This window comes from Myodes glareolus, chromosome 3 (genome assembly GCF_982192425.1).
Source record: "Myodes glareolus chromosome 3, mMyoGla1.1, whole genome shotgun sequence".
NCBI classification, from domain to species: Eukaryota; Metazoa; Chordata; class Mammalia; order Rodentia; family Cricetidae; genus Myodes; species Myodes glareolus.
In genome coordinates, this window is record NC_142028.1 from 76124637 (window position 1) to 76148431 (window position 23795).

Below are 23795 nucleotides of genomic sequence, written 5' to 3' on the forward strand. Positions count from 1 at the left end.
TTTGAATGTACTTGGCCCCCATAATCTCATAGGGAGTGGCACTATTAGGAGGTGTGGCTTCGTTAGAGTGGGTCTGGCCTTGTTAGAGTGGGTCACGGTGGGGGTGGGTTTTAAGGTTTCTTGTGCTCAGGATACTGCCCAGTGTCTCAGTAGACTTCCTGTTGCCTGCAAGACATAGGCCTCTCAGCTACTGCTCCAGCACCATGTCTGCCTGCATGCTGCCATGCTCTCGGCCATGAATATAACGGACTGGACCTCTGAAACTGCAAGCCATCACCTCAATTAAATGTTTTCCTTTGTAAGAGTTGCTGTGGTCATGGTGTCTCTTCACAACAAGGCCACACCTACTCCAACAAGGCCATACCTCCTAATAGTGCCACTATAGGCCAAGCATTCAAAAATGATAGTCTATGAGGACCATACATATTTGAACCATTCAAACTGTCATAGCCAACAAGACCTTGTGGCAAACAGAACAATTTTTTAAAAAAGGAAATGAATAAGGAAAATTTCATTAGTTACCTACTCTACTTCTATGACTCAGACACAAATTATATCACTTCAGGCTTCAGCTTAACTACTCCGGAATAGAAGCAGAGTTAGTTGAATTCCTATTTACATACTTTTCCTTCATGACCCTTGTTGCTTTTGTACCATCTGCCTTCTCCAACCCTCCTCACCTCATTCTTGTACTCATTTTTTCCTTTGTCTTTTCTTTTTCTTTCTTTGTTTTTTCATTTTATCTATTTATTTATTGTCCTTATATCATCCAACATTTCCAAATTCATATGATCTTCTGGTAGGCTGGCTGGGTAACTTATTTGGGACACTTTTAAGAGCATAAAGGAGGAAGCACCCCCAGTTATTAAGCTAGAACTGCAGATGTTAATTGGAACAGACCAGGCTAATTAGAATACATCCTGTGGGTTGTCATCCTCTCCTGGCTGCTGCAGACTCCTGTCCTGGGATGTACTGTCATGGCGTCCCTCTCGGGACTCCATTCTCTCCTACGTTGCCACTCCTATCAATAGCTATGCTTTTCTAGATCACCTCCTTGCTGTGCGAGGCTAGACCAGGCTCCAGACGGTATCTTCTGCCTTCCCATGCTCCTTCAGGTTATATATATGGTCAGCTGACAGAATCTGACAACTCTACTGTCTCAACCTTTCTTGAGCACTAACATTGTGCCAGACCCCAGGTGAAGTGCTCAGGAAAAGAAAAAAAAAAGCAGGGAGGACAGGTATGGCCTGCTGGCCAGAGAGACAAGAGACTCGTATCATGTTAAACACACCATCACAGCACAGTATGTTAAGCACAAAAAGAGAGGTAGCAGCTGGCGGTGGTGGCACACGCCTTTAATCACAGAACTCAGAAGGCAGAGGCAAGAGGATCTCTGAGTTCAAGGCCAGCCTGGCCTATAGAGTGAGTTCCAGGACAGCCACAGCTACATAGAGAAACCTTGTCTTGAACCCCTCCCCCCAAAATATACAAACCAGAGGTGGAGCCTTTGGCACAGTGGTAACACAAACACGAAAATGTCACCCCTGTTTGGGTAGCCTTAGGAAGCTTAGAGATATAAAGATGAAGTGAACTTGCAGCTGACTGCATGAGCTAATCCGAAAATACTCTATTACCTACTATTCGCCAGATCCTAAGCTGTGCATGAGATGGGAATGTACCTATTAGCAAGACAGGAGCGGCCCTGTCCTCTTGGACTTTGCAGACTGTTCGAGAAGGCAGATGGTACGAAAGTAACGAGGGTTATGAGGGAGAAGAAGTGTGTAAATGGAAATCTAACTAACTCTACTTCTGTTCCGGAGTAGTTGAACTGAAGCCTGAAGTGACGAGTGAGAGGAGCTAGCTGGTGGGTGGAGAGTGACAGGAGAGGGAGCAAGAGGGAGATCTTGAGGTGAGAGAGGGTGTGGGACACAGCGAACGTCTACGAGAAGAAAAAACATGGCTGGAGAGGAGAATGCAAAAGGGCAAGGAACAAAAAGGAAATATAGGTGTGGGTGACCGTATCTGAGGCTGCAGAGGCCATGTTAGGGATTTGGGACTTTAATCCCAAATCAACAGAGAGCCACCATTTAACCTCTGAAGTGGATGCAAACATCTGTCCTTTTAATTATTTTTAATTACCTTTTTTATTTTCATTTTTGGTTGTGTTGTTTTAAATCTGCTATTGTTAAAGGAAGCCTGTCACACCTGGCATAGTGGCACACATCTTTAATCCCAGCACTTGGGAGACAGAGGTTGGAGGATCTCTGTGAGGCCAACCTGATCTACAAAGCAGATCTTTACTCAAAAGAAGAAAGGCAGAGGAGGGAGGAGGAGACAGCAACAGCTTGATGGACATCAGGCTTGAGGCAGAAGGTGAACCCAGAGGCGGAGTCTATAGCAACACTCCTCCCAAGGATGGTTGGGAAGTGAAGAAGGGAGAGAGAGAGACAGAGACAGAGAGAGACAGACAGAGAGAGAGACAGAGACAGAGACAGAGAGAAAGAGAGAGAGAGAGAGAGACAGAGAGAGAGAGACACAGAGAGAGAGCGCTAAAGAACATGAATAATAAGCTATGAAACAAATATTTTCTCTTTGTCCTTCTTCTGGCATTGTGTTTAAGGGTTGAATTGGAAGACAGCTTTAAAACGTGACTGTGATATTCAGCTTGCACTAGACATCTTCTGCAGTGCTGGGGGTTTGTTTTCCTCTCAGTGCTGGGGATGAAACGTAGGCCTTGCAATGCTGGGCAAGTGCCTGCTACAAGCCACACCTTTCTCCCTTTCCAGCCTCACTAGGAGAGGGGGAGACACAGCAACGAGTAGGGGCGGGCGCTGATGGTTTCTACCAGGTGGTTTTTGATGATCTTCTGACCCAGCACTCAAAAGGCTGGGGTGGGAGGACTGGTGAGCAAGAGGCCAGCCTGGGCTACACGGCATGTCTCAAAAAATGAATCAAAATCAATCAATCAAGTGAGCAAGCCATCAATCTTTCTTTATTGAATCAATGAACGAATAAATGCAAATAAAATCTGAAATTCTAACAGTTTTTATTTTCATCTAGAAGCGTTCTATTGTCAACAAAATCAAGCAAAGTTTGAGGATGAGGTCAGCAGACTCCACAGGTAAAGGCACTTTCTGCCAAGACTGATGACCCTAGTTCAATCCCTGGGAACCACACAGTGGAGAAGGAAAACCAATCTCTACCAATTGTCCTCTGACCTCTGAGCGTTGTGGTAAGTGTGAGCACACACACAAAATAAACAAGTGTGAAGTTCAAGATGACCCTCGAAAGTGAGCGGGACGCAGGGAACCTTCAGAAACAGAGAGGAAAGATTCAAAATCGAACAGCAAGGCCTGGCATGGTGCTGAAGTCTTTAATTCTAGCACAAGGGAGGCAGATCTCTGAGAGTTCAAGGCCGTCCAGGGGTAAATAGTGAGACCTTGTCTCTAAACAAGTATACAAATGCAACAGCCAGGATGCTAAGAGCCTGCTCTGCACAGTCATGGGGGGAGATTTGCTTCGCTGGTTACAGTCAATGAAGGAGGGCTGTCTGTTCTGCACTTTGAAAATAACCATTCTTTCCCATTCCCTAAATGGTTCAAGCCACAGGGTTGCACTTGAAAGGGATAGCCCAGAGCCATTGCTGATGCAATGCTATTCTTCGCCAAGAACCACAGTGGACATCATTTCCTTTGCTCCGTGTCACTTTGCAAGGCAAGTGTGCTGACACTTTAGTGTCTCCGTTTTGAGATTGTGGACACTGAGCTTCAGAGAAGATAAGTGTGTTCAGGTCACCCAACCCATAAGCAGCAGAGACGAGATTCACAGCCAGGCCTGCCGTCAGGTACTGTTGACTGAGGTGCTATACTCCATCTCAGATTTCAACAACTCCCTTCATGACACCTTCCCTGGTCAATCACTCCCTGGATACTCTTTTTGGAATACTTCCCATCTCTTAATATTAAAGTCGTATTTTCGTCAGTGCCTTACTTTTAAGTCCCACCTTGGTCCAAAGCAATTGAAAGACTTGAAACCAAAAAACTCTCTCTGGCCTCCGAAACCTTCAGTGGTTTGTCTGTGTTCTCATGTTTATCTGCATGATAGTTGAGTTGGGGGAGAGGCTAGAGAGATGCCCCACTGTCAAGAGCTCTGGCTGCTCTTGCAGAGGATCCAGGTTCAGGTCTCAGTACCCACGTGATGGTTCACACCTTCTATAACTCCAAATCGAGAGGATACAACACCCTCTTTTGACCTCTACAAACACAAGGAACAATTGTACACATATGAACGTATAGGCAAATATTCACAAAATAAGAAGATAAATAGATAAATGAGTTGGGTCTTATTTAATTTCTTGCAACTACGAGTTACCATCATAGACCCATGAGCTCCGTCTAGCACAGGGGACGGGTGTGGAATGGGCATTGCCTATGGCTTCTTCCTGGTGCCTGTTGCATGAAGTCAGCAAACACTTGTTGGGTTTCCCGGATCACCAATCTAAGCGTTTACATTCGAAGAATGTCTGGAGAGCTATCTGTAGCTACTTCAGAGAGTTTCTCATGGATACCAAGCTGCAGACCAGAGCATGTCTAATTTTTGCTGTGAATTTACTTCTTCCTTTTTCGAAATCTAAAAAGACAGGAGATTGGGGTTGGCCAGTGAGGCTATGGGTTTGAATGCAGAGGGGATTCATTTTGAAAGACAATGTGAAAAGCAGACTTTTTATCTTGTTAAAGAACCTTTTTTAAAAAGCTTACAAATTCTCATAAAAAGAAAAAAGAAAAGTCCAAATTGGTTGAACTTGAAGTTCCCTGCTGTCTCTCTTCTCCTTCAGGGCCTTTTTCTAAACCTACTTCCCTTAAAATGACTTTTATTGATTTTCACTCAATGAGGGTTATTCTTCAGAATGAGGATGGAAGGGTCAGAGAGAGAAATTTACCCGGTGTTACCCGAGGAATAGGTGTGCTCCGGATCCCGTCTTGTTTTATTTGTTCTGTTTCCTGTATCCAGAAACCTGTACACTGGGGATCAGTAGGGTCCTCTGTGTCTTGGTCAGAGCTCGAGTACAGTATACTAATAGATCAATTTATGTGTTCATTCATTCAGCAAACATTTATTGAGCAGTCATGTCCTAGGCATTGGAGATACTAAGATGAATAAGACGTAGCCACTGCCCTCTGTGACCTCCAAACGTACAGGAAGGCACCGGTCTGATGGGGGTTCAGGACAGGGAAGGCTTCCAGAATGAGCTAGTGGCATGTCCTCCATTGGGGACTCTTTAGGGAATAAGATCACCCCTGTAAAATAAATACACACATCTGGTCATATTGGCCAGGAACAGGTGCTCTTTTACTCACATGCTTCATTTTTGTTGAGTAATTTTTCTCATTATTTCCCCCCTCCAGGCTTATTCACTCTTTGGTCTATATTTAACACTGGCTTCAAAAACTATTTTTCTAAATCCCGATCGAATCATGTCATTTCTATCTCGAGAATTTTTTTCCTGGCTGTTCACTCATTCACGGTACATTTTTCTCAATCAGCCACTGTGATATTACAGTGATTGTTAGTGTTTGGGATGCTGCGATACGCAAGCAGCCCCTCCCTTCAAGAACCTTAGCATCCAGACCAGGGAGTGATTCGTGAACCCTGACCTCTTATCTAAGCAAGTCCATCTCACCCCATGCTAGAATCTGTAATACCAAGTGTGTTTCACACAGCTGAATGAAGACAGATTTCTACGTTAAGACGATCCAGTCTACTAGTGGAGTTGGAAAGTTTAATTCACTGTTCTGGAACAGTGTGGTAAGTGTGTAGACGAATGCACTGAATGCCAGGAGAGCAGGTTTGAAAGGAAAGGGCTGCTGGGCAAGATGGTTTTCTGAAAGAGATCATGCCTAAGCAGAGTCCTAGAGTACGAAGAGGAGCTAGCTGGATGTTGGGACTTGTGACGGATGAGACCTCTATTAGTGAGAATTCTCTAGAGGGTCAGGATAGAATGAGTAAGGAGTATGAAGGAGATCTATTAGACTGTCTTCCACAGTATGGTCTTGACTTGTCTAACAACGGCTATCTTTAAACCGGAGAGGTGGAGACCTGGGTGACAGTTTGAGTCACATGACTGGAAACCTCAGCAGTATTAGGCTGGCGCTGAAGGCCAGGAAGATTCCTGGAGAGATATCTGGTCCACCTTGGAAACCCGAGAAAGCTGGGTTCCTCTCTCCGAAAGGCTGTGCAGTAGGTCGGGGGTGGCAGTATCAGTAAATGCATTCACCAGCAAGATAAGAAGTCAGTGAGGCAAAGCTTCTCCCTCAGACTTCTGTTTATGTGGCTGCACCCAAAGGTGCCACACATTTCGGGTTGGTTTTCCCACTTATAAAGTCCTTCACAGATGTGGCCAGCAGCTTAGTTGATTCCAGATCCAGCTAAGCTGATAACCGAGGTCAGCCATTCATCAATGACTCTTCAGCTTTGTGACTTCTATTTCTTTGTGTTTCAAATTAAGGACACGTTTCCCTGGATTATTTGACATTACACATGAGAAATAAGAAAGTGCTGGCTTTATGTCCCTCATGTTTCTGGGGTATACCTAAGCTTCACTATATTTTCCAAAATAAAAAAGGATACATCATTTCCAAATGTGAAACAGCTTTGATACCACCGTACACACCAATATTCGTCATCACCTGTCTACCAGAAGAGTTTTAGATGTACTATCTAAAAGTACTAAGAAACATTATGTCTCTGTGATTTTGCATATACTGTTTCTTGTCCTGAAGTGCACTTCTCATTCAAAGTCTATTTAAAATGCCATCCCATACAAGTCTTTTTTTGCTTCATTTTTTTTTAAAGTGTTGTTTGTTGTTATTTTCAATTCTGCGCGTGGTTTAAGTCTGTAGGTAGGTTTGTGCACATGCATGTGCTACCCGCAGAGGCCAGAAGAGGGCACTAGATCCTTTAGCATTAGAGTCACAGGGGGTCGTTGATTACCAGATATAGGTGCTGGGAACCAAACGCAAGCCTTCTACAAGAGCATTGTGTGCTCTTAACTGCTGAGCCATCTCTTCAGCCCCACAACATTTAAGCATAAATGTTATCTCATATGATAGTTACTTTTTGTGTATCCGTGGTTGTTGAGCTAAGGTCTCCAGGCTGAGTCAGCTTCTTCCCCTTGTAAGTTTCCTCCAAACTGTATTTCACGACAGCTCTCCTTGCACTGCGCCCCACATGCTCAAATCCATCTCTGCTACTGGAGCTCCTCTAGCAGGGACTATCCAATTTACCTCTGTTCTCTTAGGGACCGGCAACGGGCAGACACTCAATAGGCCATTATTGACTGTTGAGTTTGAGGACCATTCCATGCTCTGTATCACTTCTGCTCCTACACAAATCAGTATCTTTGCTAGGAGTGATGGTACACACCTCTAATCCCAGTCTTTCAGAGGCTGAGGCTGGGAGTTTGCAAATACAAGGCCAACCTAGGCTATGTGAAGAAAATTTTTCTTAAAAGCAAAATAGGTCAGCAACAATGGAAGCTCTTGCCTTCTTGTCACTAGGAACTGCATGATGTAGGTGTGTGTGTGTCAGGTGTCAGTCTAATTTTTCTCTTTCTCTTTCTCATTTTCTTCTTTCCCTTCTTCTTCTTCTTCTTCTTCTTCTTCTTCTTCTTCTTCTTCTTCTTCTTCTTCTTCTTCTTCTCCTCCTCCTCCTCCTCCTCCTCCTCCTCCTCCTCCTTCTCCTCCTCCTCCTTCTTCTCCTCCTTCTTCTTCTTCCCCTTCTTCTTCTCCTTCTTCTCCTTCTCCTTCTTCTTCTTCTTCTCAAGGCTTCTCTGTGTAACCCTGACTGTCCTGGAGCTAGCTCTGTAGGCCAGGTTGGCCCCAAACTCTGAGACCTGCCTGCCACTGCCTTCTGAGTGCTGGGGTTAAATGCTTGGCCACCATGCCCCATCACTCTATTTTCTAACACCTGAAATGTGCTTCTTAAAGTTCTGAGTCCTCGTTTTGGTGGGAGTTTCTGTATCTAAATTTTCACACATGTGGTTTCCTAAAGTGCATTATACAATGGATAATGTGTTGTATGTTGACATGCCCCGAAAATACCAGGGTTGTACTGTGCTGGCAGTGGTGATGTCCTTTTTGCCTCTACATCAAAGAACCCCACACACTGCTGGTTTTCTGTTTTGTTTTATGTTTTTGGCTTTTTGAGACAGAGTTTCTTTGTGTAGCCCTGGATGTCCTGGAACTCACTCTGTAAAACAGGCTGGCCTCGAACTCAAAGATCCGCCTGCTTCTGACTCCTGAGAACTGGAATTAAAGGTGTGCGCCAGCACTGCCCGGCTTACTGCTGGGTTTTATGTTCTGTTTGTTCTCAATGAATTTGCTCTGGTACTATCTTTTGTATACTTTGTAATGGATATTCAAATGACCAAACTAGTATATTTGCACTGGGAAGAAACAGGAATGTATGAAGCCTGAAGCCATGGGGCTGGGGGATGGCTCTGTAACGTGTGCCTGATGATGCACAAGCATAAGGACCTAAGTTCCACCCTCAGGGCGCACATAAAACATCCAGTTGTGGTGGTGTACACTGGCAAACCCAGCACTGGGGAGGCTGAGGCAGGAGGATCCCTGGAGCTCACTGATCAGGCAGCCTACCCTAATCATTGAATTCCAGGTTCTAGTGAGAGACTCTGCCTCAAAAATTAGGTGGGTGGTAGGGGCCGGAGAGTTGTCTCAGTGGTTAAGAGCACTTGTTGCTCTTTTGGAGAACCTGGGTTCAGGGCCCAGCACTCCTATGGTGACTCACAGCCATCCATGCTCCAGTTCCAAGAGATCCAGTGTTGCCTTATGGATCCAGTGTTCCACAGGCATGCACACAGTGCACATACATGCATGTAGGCAGAACATTCATACACATAAAATAAAATGAATGGAAGCCAAGCATGGGACTCATGACTTTAATCCCAGCACTTGTGTGTGGGTGGGGTGGGGGAGGGCAGAAGCAGGTAGATCTCTACAAGTTTGAGGCCAGTCTGACCTACATAGTGAGTTCCAGGACAGCCAGTAGAGAAACCCTGTCTCAAAAACAATGAGATTAAAAAAAAAAAAAAAGACAAGAAATATGGTAGCTGGTACCTGAGAAAGAATCCTGAAGGTTGTCTACATACATACAGGCCTCTACAGGCCTCCATACATACATACACTCTTATATATCCGAACATATACTCATACAAACACAAACATGCACTTGAATTCACACACATATAATCAGAGAGCTAGAGCCTTCTCTTTATTCCTGTGCCTCTTAGATATACACTAACCCATATTCACTTTCTCATTGCCTGGACATAATTTATGTTAGCAGCTTAGTGTATTTCACTACGGGTCTTTGTCCATGGAGGGGTGTACATGCATGGTATATACAAATACCTTGTCATGCTGTGTGCACTGTTCTCTGACTTCTTTGTCTTTTTACCTGACTGTATCTCATAGGCCTCCTTCCATGTCAGTCCATCTGAGTCTATCTCATTCCCTTTAATAGCTGCCCCCTTTTAATTTGACAATCTTAATCGTCTGTAAATGGGAAAGCCAAATAATCAAGCTTATTAGAATTGTACCTAAGAAAGAGTAAATCAGCTTCGAGTGAAGGCCTATGGAGTTCTCCTAGGAGTGAAATGTATTAACTTTAGTGCACAGACTTTGTAATGTTTATTTTGGCTATTCTGGGACTCTTTTTGCTTATTTCCTGCTTCATTGTGTTTTGGATAGCCAACGTTGCCAAACACGTGACCTGTGAACTAGCATGGTATTACACGTTCAGTTTTGCATTGACGTTTTTGCTATTGTTTTGGGTTTAAGCTTTTCATTATATTGTCTTTATAGACAGTGACAATTCTACCTTCTAAATATTTGCATCTCAGTGCAGAACGCTGCAGGTGACAGTTGCTAAAATGTCTGTCTTGATGGCTGAGTTGACATAGGGCTTTTTATGGGTTGTTCACCCATAAGATTGTGACCTGGATTTTAGGGGAACTCTGCAGCTTATCTGAAGGAGCCTTTTACCAAACGTTGAAACACAAAGAACCAAGCAGGGTGTGGTGGCGCACGTCGGCAATCCCAGAATTCGAGAGGCTGAAGCAGGAGGATCAGGAGCTTGATCAGGCCTGCCTGGGCTACAGAGTGAAATCCTGCCACAAAAACAGACAGGATGAACAGCATCTTGAGATGTACATACTAGAACCCATATAAGGATTTCCGCTGTCATCTCCTGGGGTAAAATGGCTCAATCGGCCTGATTCTGCTTTTAGATTCCTTTATGATATTTCCTGTTTCTCCATTGTTTACTGGCCCAGAGCCCTGGTTCAGGACCTTGTCAACTTTCACCTACAACAGACATTTTAGTAAGTCTCCCTGTCTCTTGTTTTACCTCCATTCTGCCTATCCTTTGACTAGCGACTGTTTTAAAATCGAAAGCCTAGCATGTCATAGCCTTTAGGGTTTCTCATTATCTCTGGGATAAAGCCTACTTTCCTTAGTTTAGTACACAAAGTCTATTGCGATATGACCCACTTTTGCCTATCTCTTGAGGCTGAATGCCTCATATTTCAATGTCCAGGCACCACAAGTGGCTCATGGTCCCTGCAATACATTGCAGGGGAGGGCTCAGTAAATATTTGCTAAATTAATGAGTGAAATATTTTGTGTTCCTAGGGTGGCCATTCAACATGCTCAGCCCAGGATGACCTCTGTTCACTTGCCACCCCAACATAATTAGTGATAGTGGCCCTTCTATGATTAAACTTTTCTTTTAATTAGGGTGATATATGGTCACCCTAATTATAGCAGTGGTTGCACTGATTTCCAACTCATTCTTTGGATCCTCTTCTAGATGGTAAGTTCTTTATGGACAGGAGTTCTGTGTGTGTGTGTGTGTGTGTGTGTGTGTGTGCGCGCGCGCGCGCGCGCGCGCGTGCGCGCTCACATGCACATGTGCGTGGTGTATGTGTGTGTTTATCTAATCCATGGTCTTGCACATGCTAGGGATATTTGTTCATTTTTAATACTCTTGTATGGACATTGTTAGTACTGAGGAGAAAATTTTGAATAAAACAGACATAGTACTTGCCCATGTGATGTTTATAATCCAGCAGGAAAGAGCCAATGCATGACTGATGTGGATAAAGACTTAGACATTCCTAAGCAAACTGAGTCCCATGATGGAGAAGCTCATGGACACAGACTTCTAGGTGAGTCTATTAGTACTCATTTAAAGAGTTGCTAAAGAAATATTTTAAATGCATTCAAGACATAGAAGCTTAGTTATTGCTGTTTGCTTGATACAGGCTCTCATTTCTAGCCCTGGCTGGCCTGGAACTTCCTATGTAGACCAGGCTGGCCTGGAACTTTCTTCCTATGTAGACCAGGCTGGCCTGGAACTTCTAGCAGTCCTTCTGCATGCATTTGCCTCCGTGGTGCTGGGATTACAGACATCAACCATGGAGCCCAGCTCTACACAAACTTGAGCATGGAGTATTTAGTCACATGCTAAACATGAGAAAAAAGGATGATAAAGCCATATCAGAACGGAACATTGGTTTCATTCTGTCTTAGACTATTTATAATCCTGTGAGGGTCTTTGCAGGATGGGTTTTCCTGAGATATCCTAGGAGAAGAAAAAATTTTTTTTTCCAGATGAGAAGTCTGACTTTTCAGAAACAAGCCACAAAACGAAGGAATTACTTCTAAAACCAGGATTAGCCTTTGGTTGGGCTTTGCTCTCTGAGCTGAGACTACCTGCTCTAAATGTAAAACCCTCTCAGCCTCAGTTTCTTCTTTTTAGAAACTAGTACGATTAGCTCCAGAATGAAAGGGTTAAAGGAGATTATGTAAAGCATTTAGTCTCATAGTCTGGCTCCAAGAAGGTTCATTAATTCTTTGTCCATTTCCCCAATATATCTTTTGCACGTGACCAATTTGAAGAGAAAGACCTGTAGCATAAACATCAGTGACACCGGCGAAAAACTGTATTAGCAAATCTGGGTGTTAAGCTAGGTAGGTCTTTCTCTCCATTCACTTATAATTTTATTTTGACAGGCGAAGACCCAAAGCAGCCTTCGAAGCTCTAAACAGCAGGTAGATCTTACAGAAAAAGGGTAGAGTTTTATAATGGAGCCAAGGTTTGGTGGTCAGTGAGCAGCACTGACGTCAGTCTCAAAAGATTTACCCATTTCCTCTTGGTCACTTTGGTTCAAGAAGGAATCGCCCACCAGCCACTCATTCAGAAATCTCCGGAGGGTAAGGAGCAGAGATGTAAACAAAGGCTAAGGACCTCTGTAGTTTCCACTGGGGTGGGCCACCTAAGACCATCTAGCCCTCTAGTGAGGGCAGATGGGTCTGTTCTCCCGGAGTGCCCGGGGTCTGGACTCCATTTCCCAGAGTCCCTTAGTACCCTAATGTATTCAGTGCTCAGAGTGCCTGTATGTGTGTGAGTGTGAGAGAATGTGTGTGTGCATGTGTGTGTGAGTGTGTGTGTGTGTGTGCGCGCGCGCGCGTGTGTGTGCGCCTCCGAGTCCCTGGGAGAGTGGAGGCTCATTCACTGATTAGAGCCAGCGCTGAGAGGCAGCACTGCTCTTCTCTTACACCAACCGAGTCTCTTGATCTGTACATGCAATCCCAGGCAGCTCGCGAGCACAAACCCGGGGCCAGCCGCCTGCTGCTGCTGCTGCCGCTGCCGCCGCCACCGCCGCCGCTGCCTCCGCCGGCTCTGCGCACCCGGGACTTTTCATGCACCACACTCTCCGGCTTCTCACCTCGGTGTCCTGAGAAGTGTGACCGTTTTCCCCAGGAATTTCCACGGCAAGTATGGATCCTAGAAAGGGGTGTGGATGCGTGTGCGTACACAAGAGGGGTGGGCGCGAGGGCGGCCGGGTTGCTGAGGAACCTGGCTAACTTTCCGGGTTTGTCTCCCTGGGATTCGGGCGGCTCCCCTGCGACAGGGGCAGAGACTGGGACCTGCACTGCCGCGTCTTAGATCTTGACGACCGAACCTCTTGGCTGTCGGTGCCCCGCGCGCTCTGTGCGCTGCCTCACTCAAACTTTCCGTCTTGAGTTTTCCTTAATGTGTTTTATTTGGGGGGTGCAAGGGGAGGGACCAGACGCTGGAATTGGACAAGTAGGGAGGGTGAGGGGATAACCAGGGGAAGAGAGCAGGACTTCTCCATCTTTTTATAAGCCCCATTCCACTTTGTTTGGGTCGACCGCGAGTAAGCCCTCTTGCCTGGCTGCCCGGTGCACCCCACTGTGATTTCCAGCGGGGTAGGGGCTAGGTGGTACTCAGTGGGGAATCTGAGGCGGCAGGCGGGATAGGAAAAGGGGCGATCCGTTGAGAAACGATCACAGTCGCACAACACATTGCCGACCTGGTGGGGTATCCGGGAGACTCCGGAGCTTTGGGGTCCCCGGAGACTCGCCTTACTTTTTCCTGGCGGGGGCGGGTGTGAAGGATGTGGTAGGAGAGCGTGGGGGTGGGATGGAGGAATCCTCCGCCCTCAGGAAGAAGGCAGGTGCTACCACTGAGGTGAACCGTGCTACATATAACCGGTAAACTCTCTGCTCCGCCGGGGTGTACTGGTCAGGCCTTGGAGTAGCGCGGTCCGTGCTGGTCTCCTGGGATTTGGGGGGGGTCGGGATCCCCTCTTTCAGAGATTCTAAGGAGAGAGGCCGGAGGACGACCTTGTAAAATCGGGCGCCTTGCTCTTTTCGTAGTGTTTTTTTTTTTAAACCTTCGACCTGCCTTAAACTGAGTAACAATTTCTCTTCTCCCGACTTGAGAACAAAACTTTTCAGCGAGCACGCCGGCTGCTACAGTCCTGCGGCCACCGCCGCCGCGCTCGTCACCCCGGGCCGAGCGACCTTCTCCGTCCGGAGCCGGGACCAGCCACCGCGCTCCGGAGCCTCCGGCCGCCCCCCACCCCCAACCCGGGGCTTTTCAGGGCTCGGCCTGGGCGTTTCGCCTTTGTGCTTTGTAAGAGAAAGGCTTTTCTTCCAGGGCACAACAAACTTGGGCGGAGAGCTTCCGTATGGCCCCCCGGGCGAGGCCGCCCACGGTGGTGAGGCCATCTAGGGACGCGAGGTTCGTCCTACGCTACAATATCCCCTGCAAGAGCTCGAGGCCCGGGTGACCGTGCCCCGCGAGGGCGTGCTGGAACCCCGAGGTGACGGGGTCTTGGGGTGTTGGAAAGCAGTGAACACATTCTCCTTTCCTATTAAGAAAGCACTGCCTTCTCTGATTCGGGTCACCGCTCCAGTCAAGCCCCAGGGCCTGGACTGGGAGCCCGACGCACTTCGGGTGGCTGGAGTGCTTAGGGCCTGGGCCACCCGGATGGGGCGCGGCTCTGTCTGGGTGGCCTGAGTCGTCCTAGGTCTCTCGCCTGTGCCCTATCGCTGCTTCAGAAACAGCTGAAAGGGAAAGCATCCGCGCTCTCTGCTCACGATGTTCTGCAGCCACGACCTACCTCCCGCCTCCGCTGTGGCCTCGGTTAGAAGAGGCAATTGGGGGCTGGAGTGAGGGGGGGGGGATAAAGAGAAAAGGGGGTGAACAGGGAGGAAGCAGCGAGAAAGACTGAGAAGAGCCGAGCGGGCTGGGGACCTGCAACCCCCCCCCCCCCGGCTTTTCTCGCAAAGGGAAAATGAGCGAAGGGAGTAAAAGCAGAAAGAGCGTCGAGAAAAAACGAGGCGGGCGTTTCCCGATCGGATCCCTCCCGGCCGGCAGTAACCGGGGCTAAGTGGCGTGAGTTCTCTCGCTGCGCTCCGGGCAAGGAGGGGGAAGGCCGAGGACCGCGCTCCACCGGGGTCGGGAGCGGAGCGAGCCGGGACACACCTGTTCTCCAGCCACGCGGGGTTTAGCGGCCAGGCGGTGACTGGAGGAACCGCCAAACCCCTACCTGCTGCACCCCACGCCCGCAGTCCGGAAACCGCGAGGTCCTTGCGGTTCTGTACCCGCCCTCGTTGGCAACGGAGCGGAGTGGAGGAGTCTGTAGTTGCCGGCAAAAGGGGCGCGCGGCCACCGCGTCCGGGTGACCCGCGGGGTCTGGCTGTTTAGGGGCTCTGGGTCCTTGGACTTTGGTCCAAAGCAGGATGCTTCCAGCGCCTGCCCCCAGGCAATGTGCGCCTTCAGACTTGGGGTCCCCGGGCTTGTGTTTCTTTCGGGACTGGCGCCTTGGTTCCCCAAAGTTAAACTGTTTCGAGCGGAGGTTGTTGGGGGTCTTTGTACAAAGACAAGCGAGAGCGAGAGGGGTCAGGCCACCGAGTGGTGGGTTTGGTTTAGCCGTTGACCCCAAGTTTATATAGGTTTCTCCTTCTCCTCTTGTTCCCTCGTTTTCCCTAAAAGACTTATTTTTACCCCTGGGTTGAGACTCTTCGTGGCTGAAATCTGCACCCGCACGCTCAGCATCCTCGCTACCGCGTGCTCTCGAATCGGTCAGGTTGTCGCAGATTCACATCCGATGACCAAGCAGGACCTGGGTCTAAATTCAAATGTGCCACGGGTTACCAGGCCGGGTCTGAATCTTAGGCGTTGGCCCTAGCCTGGAAGCCGCATTAGCCTTATGCTTCCTGAGCCTTCGCACATGGTGGTAAAATTTCTGTTAGGGCGGTGTTTCCACATACCCGCTGGGCATTTGGTGTGCGGGGAAATTCTCTTCAAGTGAAGTCTGTGAACTTAAAAAAAAAAAATCTTTCCTCCATTCTTCACAACCCCCCCGCTATTCTGGCCTCATTTCCCATTGTTCTTTGCTTTTTAAGTTGCCCGTTAATTTTTTAAAAGTTTATTTATGCAAAGGAAAAATATCGTTTAATTTGTTCTATTATTTTAAGTCATGGCTTTTGGAAACGGTTCAGAGACCACAAAAATGTCACCTGTTGTAATAAGCAGAGGAGCGTTGCGTGTGCATTTTAATTGCTAGCAGAGTCCTAGTTTGGTGGGCGCCCTGAGCTCGGCTCTGGGAAAGAGCTTGCTTTGTGGCAGTCATTTCCAAGTGGGTTTGGCTCTCAACAACCACCAGCAGCAGCAGCGACACCGCTTCCTTGCACTACCATTCCCGGAGCGGTTGAAGAGGCCCCGACCCTAGGCAGGGGTGGGAGTCAGCTCACTGGCTGGAACTTTCTGTCTGGCTTTCGGTTTTTCCACACGAAAGTGGCTAGTTTGCATCGGAGAGCGCGGACCGCGACGCACCAGCCCAGTCTCAGATAATTGCACATTCTGAAAGCCAGCTTCTTCATTTGTCTTGGTTCTGGCATGTTTAACCACGCAATTAGTAATCTCACTAATTATTCAGTTAGCCGACGTTTTGTAACCACTTTAAACCAAGGTCGGGTGTACGGAACAAACAAACTCGCATAAATACAGAACCAAACCCATCACGTCAAGGATTTGAAATTTTAAAAACTCGGTATTTGTTGGTCCCTCTGTCCAACCTCACTGCCTGCCGGACAATTTATTTATCTTCGTGGATTGATCCCTCCTCCTTGTTTAGTTAATTCAACAAAGACTTTGCAATCTGTTTGGAGTTTGTCTGATGCCGTGGAAAAGTAGCTGATGATTTATTTGGTTGCTTTTCGATTTCTGTCTTCAGCCCTTCTTTCTCCTCCTTTCAGCGGGGATGTCAGCTGTTATTACTTCCTATTGATCCCTTTGCAAAGTGAGAAGTGAACTAAAATTAATGTCAATTCCACTGCTCAGATCAATAGCTGGAGTTATTTTAATCTGGATTTGCACGAAGTGCTAAATTAAAAAAAATCAGCATAGAGGCAGAAAAGTACCAGTTACTTACTTTCTCTCAGCCCAGTTCCTCACAGCCACCCAAATGCGCCGTCAGGCTGATTATCTCACAATCCATATTTTTTTAATTAAGAGGGTCAGTTAGTTTTCTTATTTTGGGTTCTGTGTTTAAACCCATGACATTTTGACATTGGGAGTGTATTAACTATAGATTTTCATAATGACTGTGGTCTGCTGAAGCCCCATCCATACTGTTAATGTGAGGAGGGGGAAAGAAAGAAAGGGAAAAGAAAAAAAATGCCCCTCCTCCCTTGCAGAGACCAACGCCCACACAGTGGAGCAGAGGAGATGTGGCTTGGAAAAATATTGTTGATTTATTTTCAGTATAATGAAGTTTTCAAATGAATTCGCAGGTTTGAGTGATTCACCACATTCTATTGGAGTGTCCGGTGCTGCCGCCAGATCGCTAATTTATGAAACTCATTTAACATAATGAGGTGATCTAGGAAGTAAAAATGGAAAGTGAATCCTTGGGGGAGTTATTTTGGGGAAGAAACATTCTTCCCCTCACCCCTAGGGTGTTACTTCTGTCCTTTCCCCCAGCCAACCTCCTGAATGGACTGTGTGTGGACTGGATAGACACACAGTTGCTCATATCTGTTGTAAAGAGCTGTGTAGACCCCCTTGGAACAGCCCTAGACCCATTTTCAGAGTCTCCATGTTGTGGGACCATTAATCTGACTTGAAAACAGCCAAGAACAGAATTCCCAGACTTGTCAGGCTAACTGGCTGTCCTTGGCAGACCATTCCCTACCCTGCTATAACTTGACAGGAAAGTTATTTAAAATTTGGAAGAGAGAAAAATCCGTTAATGTGAGATACATAATCTGGTAATTTAGCAATGATGTCTATAAGGAGAGATGCCAAATGAGGAAGCAGTCTGATGGTGTCCACTCATCTTCCCAATTAATAACAGTCATTGACATGTCTGCTACAGGATGGGAGAAGGAAATACTCTTCCAGTACTGCATTAAATGGGGGGGGGGAATTCATCGACAGTTAACTGAGGGTTTCTACTTGAGGGAATACCAAAGATGTTCCACTACAGAGATGGGCTTTTTAAAGGGAGGGGATCAGTTTTATTTTTGACATAACTTTCAATTTATAATATGTAATGGATTGGTAGCTTGGATTATACTTTTAAGTTCTGTTCCATTTCCACTGAGAATATAGACCTGAAGCTAGCAAGTCCTGCTATTTTGGTATTACCCTGCCTTTTGATATACCGTTTTTCTCCCTCGATCCCCACTTAGTATATTAGAAACCGAATCAGTGGCTATGAAAAGGTACAACCTAATTTTATGAGGGAAGCTGGAAGAGGTCTCTCTGAAATCCAGTTTGTTCTGGGGGGCCTTTATTGGACATCAACTCTGCCTGGGCCAATAAACTGAACAAAACAAGTCAGAAATTTTGTTAACATTTTGCTCTAAATGTAAATGGTAAATTCAAGGCAGTTTACAAATTTCCTTAAGCATGGCTGCTTTAGTAACCAGAATTATTAATCCAGTTTTTGCTGCCCTGGAAGAGAGCATGTGCCAAAGCCACTAGTTATGTTTTCAAAAATCGTCAGAGGTGCCAGGCATTTTGTTGATGATGGTGTTGTTTCTTCGTAGAAGAAAGAAATAGGAAGTCTATGTGATTAGAGGGGGTTGTGCATCAAAAACAATATATATCAGCTATGTGTTCACATGGCTCTCATTTCTAAGGACAGGCGTGGGTGATACATGAAGATGTATGTGTATGGACTGGCCAATGTATATGACTTAGCCGCACTTACCGTCTGTACCAATGCACACATACAGATGCTCGTGGTCTAGCTGTGTGTGGCATAGGGATCTGTCAGTATAAGGATGAAGAAATATATTAATATGGGGCATCACATATGTAGAGCCTGGTCTCTCAAGCCTGCCATGAGTGGTGTTCACACGTGGAAGCCCTTTAAAATATAGACCCCCCCCCCCCAATCTACTGGGTGGCTTGGCCTTCCAAAGCTCATTTGCTCGGGGAATATTGTATTTGGAGGTTTTATGATTTTTTTTTCTTTGCTGGGCTCAGGCGCATTTCACCCGGAACGTGTAGGGACCAAAGTCAGCTACGCGTACATCACAGTAAGTTGTCTATTGATTTTCCTGAATGAAAACGGTCTGCTACTGCTGCCCACTGGCTCCTAAAGCCTGTGGTGTCTCTTGCCCGAGCATCTGTAAGCCAGAAGGATGGTGTTTCAATCACTTGGGGTTTCCCTTTTTTACCTCCCCCTGACTCTCCTCCCCCCTCTTTTTTCCCTCTTTACTGTTTCTGCAGGTCTTCGAAGGGCATGATTCCCCAGTAATAATCCTCGCCCTGATCCAAGGTGTGGGTCGGCCTCCCTCCCAGGGAAGACCGCTTCTCGTGTGACACCGGCCATCCAAAGAGACTCCGATGGACTTACACCGGGCAGCCTTCAAGATGGAGAACTCATCCTATCTTCCCAACCCTCTGGCATCCCCAGCACTGATGGTCTTGGCGTCCACTGCCGAGGCCAGCCGGGATGCCTCCATCCCTTGTCAGCAGCCACGACCCTTTGGTGTACCTGTCTCAGTAGACAAGGACGTTCATATTCCCTTCACTAATGGCTCCTACACCTTTGCCTCTATGTACCATCGGCAAGGTGGGGTGCCGGGCACTTTTGCCAATCGTGATTTCCCCCCTTCTTTACTACACCTACACCCTCAGTTTGCTCCCCCAAATCTAGATTGCACCCCAATCAGTATGCTAAATCATAGTGGTGTGGGGGCATTCCGTCCCTTTGCTTCCACGGAGGACCGGGAGAGCTATCAGTCAGCTTTTACGCCAGCCAAGAGACTCAAGAACTGCCACGACACAGAGTCTCCCCACCTGCGCTTCTCAGATGCAGATGGCAAGGAATATGACTTTGGGGCACAGCTGCCATCCAGCTCCCCCGGTTCACTTAAGGTCGATGACACTGGGAAGAAGATCTTTGCTGTGTCTGGCCTCATCTCTGACCGGGAAACATCCTCGAGCCCAGAGGATCGGAATGACAGATGTAAGTACTTTGGTTGGAGCCCTCTCTCCACCCCCTGTAAGCCCTGCCTTGCAGAAGTGTTCAACAGGTTGGCAGCCTTGCACATGCTCCTAGTGTCGGGAAAGGCCAAGTGTGTCCCTTGTGATAGTTGTGATGGCTAATGCTTACTTAGCTCTCCTCAATGATCAATGAGCCAGTTCTTTCAGGTTTTCTAATGGTAGCTACAGGCAGGCTGGTCTCAGTTCCAGGTCTGTCTGGCTTCTCTGGAGACTCTGGAGGGAAGAGGGTGTCATAGATACACAGGTCCCTAGGGAATTGGGGGCCCAAGGGAACGGGCCCATCTCGCCTCTCTGCTCTCTTCATGTGGTTCCCCGACGATAGTGTTAGTCTTTTCACATTTCCACTGTGTCGTAGCCAGTAGACCCCACGTGATTTTATTTCCTCAACTCTCAGCTCTTGTCTGCATCAGGTTATTTCTCACAGAAGGACAGAGGTGTCGTCAGTCACCATAAAGCATTTCAAACAGCTGTGTTTTCCTTGCGATCCCAGGGTCGCAAAGCTGACTTCTCTTGGGATTTGACAGGTTTGCTGGATGCTTAGCCTGGGGCTAGCTTTTAGGAATAGACATAGCTGTGTGACTGTCCCATGGTTGATGTTCACAACTGTTACTAATCTCTGCTTATGAAATGGCTTTTCTCATGTTCTCCCATGCCTTGGTAGGTTCTGGCTACATCCACTAATCACTGGAACTTTAACCTTTCTAGGGAACTTGTAGGACTAGAAGGGAAGAACCCTGCAATCTTCTGCTCCGATATAATCAAAAAATAATTGTGTTTTGAAGCTTTGGGGCTGTGGGTAGACAGAACGGTTTTCTTTAAGCCTGGTGAGAATTTATGAACTAAGGGTGTTTTTCCATCCAACCTTTTGTTCTAAGATTTGCTGCGTTTTATTTATTTTCTTAGGAAAACTACATCTGAGGTTTGCCTCCCCTTTCCTCTGTTTTTTTTTCTTTTTTTCTTTCTGCTTCTGTCCTCTCTATAACCACCAACACGAGCACCATTTTTTTTTCTCTTCTCTTTATGATGCCGAGGAGAGTAATAGAGACATTGCTGCTTTCTCCCCTGTCGGCCCTGCTTCCTCAGGCTGTCTCCTTGAATTAGGCACTGTGTTAACTTTCCTGTGCTAAAAGGCATCTGCCTCTACCCAGCGTACCTTTTCAATAAAAGTCACCATAAAATCAACCTGCCTTGTAAATCCATCGCTCTTTGGTTTTGAAATATGTTGAGAGTGTGTCTTTTTATGTCAGTGTCTGCTAGCCACAGACCTCCCCACTTCAGGGAGAAAGCTGTGGCGACGTGTCAGCAGAAGTGCCATGAAGCCCTGGCGCTCTGGCTGGCCACCTTTTCACTTTCTGTTGACTACTGTGTGCTGTGATCCTGCCCCTTGGGTGCACCTGCCAGACAGGTGCTTGGCCTTGTGTTGGCTTGGTTTTCTAGTTTGTTTCAGTTTTCGTTTGTGGAGTGGAGAAGGCTCCTGGCAACTGGACTCCTCCCAGCGCCCCCGTTAAAGCTGTGTTGAGTTAGGGTGTGACCAGTTCTTCCCCACTTTTCCTTCCAAGTACAAGTTGAAAATGAAATCCTCTCTAAACCAATATGTGTTACCCATCTGGAGATCAGGACTTCTTTCTTCTCACCCCACACGCCCAGCTTGTCTCTATTTGGTTATCATTTTAGCCCAAACCGGTGTCAGACTCCCAGAGCAGGAGGAAGCTTGTTAGTCAAGTCAGAACCCATAGATGTGGCTATCCATTCCCCTCTGAGTGTCGAAGCCATAACTCTTCTGCTTGCCTGGTTTGCATTGTGTGGTGGGGCCATCCCCCGTGGAGATGGATCCCTCACACAGGAATACGCCTGGGTGGAGAAAAATTAAATGAGTCTGTCTCCCAAAGTGAAATGGAATTCTGACCTTGAAATTAATGGGATTCTGATCAGAAGGATGGGGAAACTTCTTTATTTCAAGTTGTCATAGGAATTGGAATCCTCTTTCCTTTTGTTTAAAATATCCTTCCTTTATAGAGTGCTTTGCGTTCTTTTTCTTGTCACAGGCAGCAAGCTTGTAGGAAGGTAGGGAGTACAGAGTCCTGCACACACCCAGATTATTAGGGTCGCATTTACGACTAGTCTTTAACCAGAAACAAAGGCACCAAGTGAAGAGGAGACTGTTCCCCAGTGGTGGCCCTGGGTTTGTGCTACCTTCCCCTTCCTTGCCTTAGTCGGGATAGCTGCCTTTGCAGGGGTTGGTCTGGACCACACCTATGCTTTTGATTCTGAGTGTGTGGAAGGAAGGAGAGGAGAGACATTTTCTTCAAGGAAGGCGAGAAGAGCACCACAACAAAGTGGGTAGCCGCTTTCTTGGCTCCTGTCACACACCGACGTGTGTCAGAATATTTATGGTCTGTTTTATGTAAATACATATTTAAGGGCCGTTAGAAGGCCTGATTATCCCCACTAGATGCCTTTCGGGTTCTCCCTACAGAACCGTTTTGAAATAAGTAATATTTTTCAGATAATCGAGTGACAGTATACGAGACTGCTTCCAAAGGGAGAGAGGGACCTCAGGGGCAGATGGGGCAGTGGTGGGGGTGGGAGGCCGGAAGAGAGCAGACAGCTCAGAAGGGCATAGGCACAGGATGCCATGCATGTGCTCACATTGCCAAATTGAACCGTGTATATTTTTGGCTTGTCAATTATTAAAATTTAGAATTATTAATTCCTGAGATGGTTAATTAATTTTTTTAGTTTTCATCAGATAAGTATTTTTTTATAGAATGTTTTTTTTTAAAAAAAGTTTTAATTAAATATAATAGTAAAAGTCCTAAAGGAGAATTTAGCCTCAAAACATTTATAGCTTTGTTGGTAAGTGGGGTGGGGGCGAGCATGGGTGTGCATGTCCCTTACTGGGTGGAGAAGTTTTCTGACTGCGTTTTAGGTCTTTGGAAATGGTTTTATAATGGAAACACTGACAATTTACTGTGGCAGCCACCCCCTGCTCACGCTTTGCATCCATATGCAGATATGTCCACATGCCTTTCAGAAAGACGCCTGCAGACATGGTGTAATGCACACGTGTTCAGCCCTTAACTGGAGTGCTGATAGGCAGGACTGCTTTTGTGATTAAATGTGCTTAGGGGAAAAAAAAAAGACACAAGTACAGCTGTTTGGGTAAAGTGTCCTCTCTTCTAGTGGATGATTCCAGTTCGCTCGCCTGTCTACCCACCTGGCTTCCCAGGTGATGCCAAGGTATGTGCTGGGCCGACTGGAACAAGGAGGCCTTGGCTCTGCACGACTGACTTACTTGCCCTGGAAAATGGGAGAAGTGTTTTTGTGAGACACTGTTCGTTGTTCGTGGAGGATTCATAATTCCCCAGGAAGGGGACTGAGGTAACTCCCGTTTATTGTCATTCCCTGAACCAGTCCCCAAGGCACCTTGTCCAGGGAAATGACGCGAAAATTTATGGACCAATTACGAATGGCCCATGTTGTGTCTTCCATAGGAAGTGTCTATAGATGTGTTTCCCAGGGCCTTTAAAATAAACATTCCTCATTAAGGAAACTTTGCAGCAGAAGGGAAGGTAAGTCCTGCGTGCTGCCGGGTGCTAGGGTCCCTGCGTTTATTGCTCTCTCTCTGCGTACTCTAGGTCCAGTCATGTGCATCTCCTGATGGCTTTCCTCAGGCCACTGCTTTGCCCAGATTCTTGCCTGACAGACAGTCTTTGACCAGCCTTATCTAATCCCAGGCTGGAGTTGTTCAGCATGCATGCTTACCCCAGGCGTGAGAGAACTCAGAACTGCATATTTGGAGCTGTGACTGGTTCTGCCTTCTGGCTCACCCCAGGAAAGGCCACTGGGCACTGCCCATCAGGATTTTGCTTGGTTGG

At 46.9% G+C, this 23795-nt stretch overlaps 1 protein-coding gene across 2 annotated transcripts in view; it reads left to right on the plus strand.

Moving 5' to 3' along the window:
- The first annotated feature begins 19239 nt into the window (after positions 1-19239).
- Positions 19240-23795, plus strand: part of Rnf220 (ring finger protein 220) — a 220996-nt gene continuing 216440 nt past the window's right edge. For both annotated transcript variants that reach the window (XM_048450542.3, XM_048450543.3), the window contains exon 1: positions 19240-19879. In XM_048450542.3, coding sequence (XP_048306499.1) covers positions 19255-19879 — 625 coding nt within the window. In that variant the 5' untranslated portion in view covers positions 19240-19254. The remainder of the gene's footprint in view (positions 19880-23795) is intronic.